The sequence below is a fragment of the Tenrec ecaudatus genome, chromosome 1 (assembly GCF_050624435.1).
Source record: "Tenrec ecaudatus isolate mTenEca1 chromosome 1, mTenEca1.hap1, whole genome shotgun sequence".
NCBI classification, from domain to species: Eukaryota; Metazoa; Chordata; class Mammalia; order Afrosoricida; family Tenrecidae; genus Tenrec; species Tenrec ecaudatus.
The window spans coordinates 67,752,874-67,760,317 of NC_134530.1; the positions used below are offsets into that span (position 1 = coordinate 67,752,874).

The window sequence follows — 7,444 nt, forward strand, 5'->3', positions numbered from 1 at the left end:
AGGTAGGGGGGAGTGGGGAGGGAGGGGGAAAATGAGCAGCTGATATTAAGGACTCAAGTAGAAGGCAAATGTTTGAGAATGATGATGACAACAAATGTACATGTGTTCTTGACACAATGGATGTATGTGTGGATTGTAATAAGAATTGTACGATCCCCCAATAAAATGATTTTTTAAATGAACCAGAGACATACACAATCCATAGATATATGAGTGGATTGGGGGTTTGAGCTTAATTATAGCACCAATCTAAAAACAATGAGTAGTTCTTATGACACGACCCTACTCAGTACTTGACCTCATGAAAAGATCATTGAAGATACGGGTGCGATAGTGAAGTGTGGTGAAGAAATCAAATGGTCCCCAGCTATCTGGGGAAAAAATGTGCCTGGAGTTTTAAAGGCTTGTCTATAAAAAAGCAGCTATCTAAGGGAGGCATCAACTAAGTCCACCTGGAGGAAGCACAGGAGCTTGTAAGTAATTAAATCAAAATCCAAAGGAAGGAATGCTGTCAGAGGTTAAATTCTGAACACCTGGCTTACAGAAGGCTATGGATGACCGGAATCTCACAATACATTTTCAAGGTCCCCAGGCGAATCCCCTTGGAACAAAGTCCAGGCATGTGAATACCCTTGCTTTCAGACAGGCAGCATGGTAAGTCCGCTGCAGCAAGCGTGGTTAGGTTGAAATGTAATACCTCCTCATTTGAACCCCCCTTTGACCCATTTTTAAGTATTTTCACTTTCTTTTCTATTGAAGTTCTTCTCCGTTTTGTTTTGTCATTATTGTTTTTGTGTTTGTGTTTTTGTATGATTTTCTGTATACAAACTCCAGGATAGGTAAATCTATAGAGACAGTAACTGGATTAATAATTACATAGAAGAGGACCTGATGCAAAGGGCTTAAGTGGAGAGCAGGTGCTTTGAAAATGATTAGGGCAGAGAGTGTACGGATGTGCTTTGTACAATTGATGTATGTATATGTATGGATTGTGATAAGAGTTGTATGAGTCCCTAATAAAATGTAAAAAAATAATTACATAGAAGCATGACAAGGGAGATGAGAAAGAAATGGGCAGCTGAAAATAAAGAATATGAGTAGAAAATGTTTTGAAATGGATTGTGGGGATAATTGCTTACTTCTTCTTAGTATAATTGAGTGGTTAAATTACATGATATGTGAGTTATATACCAAGAAAACTATGTTGAAGATAAAGATAGATGTGTCTGGTTAGATAGGCCTAGAGTTGTTTTATTGTTGTTTGACTCTCTATAGAAGGGTCCACGATGATGCTGACAAAGGAGCCAACGAGGTAGACTATGCCAGTGCTTCATTTATTGCCTCTTCAATAGGTGCTCTGTGATGGACAATGGATTTCCTTTTGGCATTTTTTTAAGTGAATGTGATACTAAGCTTTCTCAGTAGAGGCTGCTGTTGGGACAAAGTAGGAGAGTGATATTTCCTCAGATTTCTGAGCTTGCCACTGACCCAGAATGCACTGCAACCTTGCAAGCTCTGGCCCCCCTCTCCACAGTGCACCCACTCTAGAGCCTGGCGCAGTCCGGCTCTGGTTGAAGGCCTTCAGTAACCCCCCAGATGACATGTGTGCACGGTGTTGATCTGGAAAGTCACGTGCTGAGTAGCAATACTCTGGGGAGAAACTCCCCCACACGGTGAAGACCTGATTTTTGGCTGCATTTTCACCCCAGGGGTTTCTGAATGCCCACTCACTATAGAACTCAAATCTCATTGCCGTTGAGTTGATTCCAACGCACAGCGAACTTAGAGGACAGAATAGAACTGTCCTGTGGTTCCTAACACTGTAACTTTATGGAAATAGAAAGCTCATCCTTCTCTAGGTCTGCTGACCTTGGGTGACCTTGGGGCTGACCTTGCTATTATAATAGTCTACTAGTAATCACAATGAGCTTAATAGTTTTGTTTTGTTTTTGTAAAAACATGATAGTTTTTCATCAAGGCAGAATTCCCTTGAATAACAAGCCATTTCCATTTACTGGGTCATTAAACCCACCCATGCCCTGCCATCGAGTGGGTTCCAATTTGTAGCAACCCTGGAGGATGAAGCAGAACTGTCCCTGTGGGTTTCGGAGGTTGTCAATCCAGATGGGAGCAGAAAGCCTTATCTTTCTCCTGCAGAGTGGCTGATGAGTGTGAACCACCAATTCTGTAGTTAGCAGTGCAATGCTTATTCAACAGTGCCAACAGGGCGTCTTAGAATGATGAAAAGGAGGTTAAAATGAATGCCAGCAACCTCCCCTTCGGCCTGTTCTTCTCCATTGTGGTGGGAAAAGCAAACCAAACCCATTGTCCTCGAGTCAATTCTGATTGATAATGACCTGTAAGGACAGGGTAGCGCTGCTCCATAGGATGCCCTGCACAATCAATCTTTACGGAAGCCTCTCTTTCTCTGTACAGCAGCTGGTGGGTTTGAATCACTACATTGAGGTCAACGGCCCAATGCTCAGCCCACTGTGCCACAAGGACTCCTTAGAGGAAAGGGAGAGGGCAAAGCTTGGGAGAGGCCAGGCAAAGTCCACGAAATCAGACCGAAAACTCCACTCAGGTGGGCATCACTGGAGTGGTGCCTGCCTCTCTTGGTATAATAGCCACTATGTGGTCAGTACCATCTTCTAACATTCTGTGGAGTAACTTGTCTGGACATCGTCCATGGTACCAGCGGCACTAAGGGGCCCAAGGTCTCCCTTAGTGGAGACCCCAGCACCATTATGATCTGAATATCCTCCCATTCCTCTTAGCATCCTCTTGAATCAAAAACTCATCAACATTCGCATCACTCAGTTCCTATTTAAACATATGCTTATTAACGCCCTCCCATGTGGAAACACTGATGAAGGCGTCTTTGAGAAGAACTGGCTGGCTAGAAGCAGTCTCTTCATGCCCTGTTTCAGAGACTTGGCAGAGTTTATACGCTTCTTGGTGACGGGGGCAGTAACTCCATACCAAACTAATGAGCAAACAAAAGCCAATCATTTGTTAATGAGATCAGAAAGGTTCCTTTCTCTGAGCTGAAACGCCTCAGAGGCCCGTATGGCACCGTAACTGTGGCTGTAGGACAGACAAGTAGACGATAACATGAAGAACAGCACATGAGACGTGTTAAGCACCGTTTGAACACATTTGCCCAGACTGGCATTGCACAGTAAGCCTACAGGACGATGATTTGCTGTTATCATTATTATCATCTCCATTTTACAGATGAGGAAATAACTGCAAGGATATGGATTGGAGACTCTGTAATGATATGGGTTGGAGGCTATTTAATCAATGTACTAAGAGACCTCTCAAAATAATTATTACCTACAGCACGGGCTCAATCTTCAGGAATCAGTTGGCTCACACCCATGCTCCCCTGGGAAGTGTTGGATGGCCATTAGCCAATTGCAAGTCCCAAAGTCAGGAGCCCTGCTGGTGTAGTGATTTTGCTGCTAAACTGCAAGGCCAGCGGTTCAAAACCACAAACTGCACCCTGAGAGAAAGACAAGGCTTTCTACTCCCATAAGAAGTTACGGTCTCAGAAATCCATAAACAGTTCTACCCTGTCCGAGAGGGTTCATGTGAGCTGGAATTGACTCATTGGCAGTGATTTTCGGTTTTTCGGTTTATTTCTTTCTCATGGGATTATTTCTGTAGACCTGTTCATGGTTCTAACTGGGGTACTATAGGCCACTGATTTGGGGCCCTGGGAGTCACCTCGACCTATCTTAAGTTGATTTAATGAGCTCACCATTCATGTACTCAGTCACTCACCCTGTAAATGTTCATAATATGTTTATTCTGCCCGGCCGTTTTCTGGGCCTTCAAGCAACAGGCGAATCAGACTTGAGTCGCTGCCCTTGCACCCCACCCAGACTTGAGACTCTTAGTGTTTGAGGATTGCCTCACTCCTGGGAACATGACCAGGTCCCACCACAGGCCCTTTCAACGTCCTCGCATTTTAAACACCAGTCAACTATTGTTGTCTGTTCATTGGATAGTGGGACAGAAGGGAGTGGAAAGGCCACAGAGCCCGTAGTTTGATTTCGTGGTGGTTTAGTGCTCCAGTCGCTCACTCAGTGGTCCTGCCCCAGCCTGTGACCTTGAAGAAGGCCCTCTTCACATCTTTGTTTCTGAGGCTGTAGATGATGGGGTTGAGAAAGGCAGAGATGACATTATAAAACAGGGCTAATTTCTTGTCCCTTTCTGGAGAGGCATTGGCTCCAGGGTTCATGTACATGAACATGGCAGGTCCACAGAACATGGTGACCACCGTGATATGGGATGCACAGGTGGAAAAGGCTTTCAGCCGACCCTGAGTTGAGCGGATTTTCAAAATGGTGGTAAAGATTCGAACGTAAGAGGCCAGAATGAAGGAGAGAGGTATCAGGAGGAGGATAAAGCCCAGGATAAAATCGACCCGGTCATTGAGGGTGGTGTCTGCACAAGCCAGCTTCAAGACAGCAGGGACCTCACAGAAGAAGTGGTTGATTTCATTTGAGCCACAATAGGGCAGACGCATGGTGAAGACAGTGTAGACCAGGGAACAGCTGACGCCCCATAGCCCACAAAAGACCACCATTGCCCCACATAACCATGGGCTCATAATAACTTTGTACCTGAGTGGGTGGCAGATGGCTACATATCTGTCGTAGGCCATGACAGAGAAAAGCCAGCCCTCAGTAATGCCCAAGACCAAGAACATGTACATCTGGGCCACACAACCTGCATAAGAGATCGCTTTCTTCTGGCAGAGCAGATGCACCAACATCTGAGGCACAGTAGTGGTGACATAACTCATGTCCAGCATGGAGAGGACACTGAGGAAGAAGTACATGGGCGTGTGGAGGCGAGAGTCCAGGTGAATCAGTGTGACGATGAGCCCGTTACCCAGAAGTGTACAGAGGTAGAGGAAGAGGAATACGTTGAAGAGAATTACATTAATTTGGGCATCTCTGGAAAAGCCCAGAAGGATGAATTCAGACACAGAGCTGTAATTGTTCCAGGGGGAGTCCTGCATTCTCCTCGAGCTGCAGGAAAAGAAGGAGATCTTCTAGGGCCCTTCTCACAGCGTCTACTCAAGCACGGTGTCCATTCAGTAGCTGGAAAGACCAATGACCCGTGGGATGGTAGCTGAGATTGACATCAAGGCAGAGACAGGCTTATCTGGGATGAGGCTAACTTTGGGGAGGAAATGAAACTCTTGGGATTTTTTTCTTCTCAGACACAAGATATTTCCTCCAGCACCCCAGCTCTCATTTCCTTCGCCCTGTCAGTCCCAGCTCGGCAACAGTGCGTTCCTCTCCCGGGAGCCTTCACTCAATGCCTCCCTTGATGCTCTGATGCTCCAACTTCGTCCACTGGGTGGCGCGGTGACAACGCCAGGCACTTTGCTTCTGGCCCGCCTCAGAACTAACACTCAGGACTTTTTCTCTGGGTGTTTTAGACTTCTGGAAGCTATAGAGTAATAGATAAGGGGAGTAAGAGATTGTGGAAGATCAAATGGCTCCAGAAAGACATGAAAAGTTCTTGGAATGTTTGGCCCAGCCCTGGTGGGGTAGTGGATACACACTGAGCTGCCAACCACAAGATTACCGAATCTCCATCCCAAGGACAATCTGCTCCTCGGAGCCCCTTTTCTCTAGCACTGAACATTACAGTAGGCAGAAACCCTGCCGATGGACTTAGTTAATCTTTTCAAAGCCAGAGACGATTCCCTTGTTCACAATTCTATAGGAGGTAGTATGGTATAGTGGAGGAGCATAGCAGGTAGAATTAGACTTGGGTTCAAATATTGGTAATTAAACATGACCCTGTTCAAGTAGTTTAATCTCCTTGCTTCTCAAATTTCTACCTGTAATATAGGTATAATATGTACCAGGGAGCAGTCTTGTGAGAAATAATACACGGTCGGTCTATTTGAAGCCCTTAACACTGTGACTTGGGACTAGCACACAGCATACTTTTAATAATGCTAATTGCCACTAAGCCCTCCCTCTGACCCCCCCCACCCCCCCGTTGTCATTCATTGTATGGTCAACAAGCATGGAAGAACCTACAACTTAACATGTCTTCCATTAGGATCTGTAGCTACAAAAACAATTAAGGTATATTCCCAATCTTCAACAGTCTAGTTTGAGAAACAGAGAAATAGAGTTCAAACTATATTCCAATGTGTTTATCACTGTGGCCGAAATAGGTTCAGAAGCCATGGCTCTGTGTAAGCACTGGGAATACAGAATTTAACATCTCTGCTCTCAAGGAGTGCCCACAGGAAGGTAAAACAATGAATGGCAGTCAGTCGAGTGATTAGTTCTGTGACAGGAATAGGCAGGGAGTATCATGGAGCTCCTAGGAAGGTCCTCTGGGCAAGTCTCTGAGGCTCAGATTTCCACAATAAGAAGACGTTTGATGTGACTCTTAGGAGGAGCAGGAATTGATCAACCAGAGAATTCAAGGGAGGTGTGAGCGGCAGAGAGCTTCAGGTACAAAGATCATAAGAAAAGGAGAGTGCTATTCAACCAGGCGCCACACCAATAGTCCGAGAGTAGGTTAGCAGGAGATGGAAGATGGCCCTGGCAGACAGAAAGGAAAGAATACAAAGGGTGTTGTATAACTTGCTAAGAGCATGGACTTTGTTCTTTAGGTGGCAATGAGTCATTGATAAGTTTAAGGAGAGAAACAGTAAATTTGGATTAAGGTTTTGAAAACACACCTACTCTGTCCTATAGAGCCACCATGTGTCAGAATTGGCTCTATGGCAGTGACTAAGGTTTTTCCAGAAGTTGTGGTGGTGTAGTGGGCTATTTGTTGCTCTGCTAACCACAAGGTTACTAGTTCAAAACCACCAGCCAGTCCTCAGTAGGAAGATGAGGCTTTCTACTTCTGTAAAAAGTTACAGTTTCGGAAACCCACAGGTGCCATTCTGCTCTGTCCTACAGGGTTGCAGGGGGTAGAACTCAACCCTATGGCAGGGAGTTGAGGAGATGATTTAACTACTGGGGAGAAGTGAAGAGAAGGCATTGGAGGAGGACCAGTTGAAAATATTGGAGAAAGGCCTAAGTAATCTAGTGTTTCAACCAACAACAACAAAGAGAAACGATTAAACAGTAGTATAGAAAAATTAATCCAAAGAATCTGTTAACTGAGGGATGTAGAAGGTGAGAAGATAGAAGACAGCATAGGCTGAGGTTTCAGACTTGGGAAGCTAAGTTGACAGGAACGCCATACAGCAAGACAGAACCTAGTAGGAAGTGGAAGACTCTGTGTGGAACAGAAAATTACAGAGAGAAACAAGTACATTGCACACACATATAGATGAAAACATAGGCTATTCTTGAGGATATGGCCATCAGAGAGTTAGACATATTGTCTTGGAACCAGGGAGCTTTTCCAAGGAAGACTACAATTTAGGCAGCACCAGCATTTG

The 7,444-nt window shown here is 45.0% G+C and overlaps 1 protein-coding gene across 1 annotated transcript; it reads right to left on the reverse strand.

Annotated features, from left to right (window-relative positions):
- Positions 1 to 4,087: 4,087 nt before the first annotated feature.
- LOC142434901 (olfactory receptor 2A7-like) lies at positions 4,088 to 5,035 on the reverse strand. Its single transcript, XM_075539488.1, has one exon. It carries the CDS (start codon positions 5,033 to 5,035, stop codon positions 4,088 to 4,090), a length of 948 nt encoding a protein of 315 aa, XP_075395603.1.
- Positions 5,036 to 7,444: the final 2,409 nt, after the last annotated feature.

What these genes read in the sequence shown, in the direction of transcription:
- LOC142434901 (XM_075539488.1), bottom strand. Translation starts at nt 5,035, where the DNA reads ATGCAGGACTCCCCCTGGAACAATTACAGCTCTGTGTCTGAATTCATC.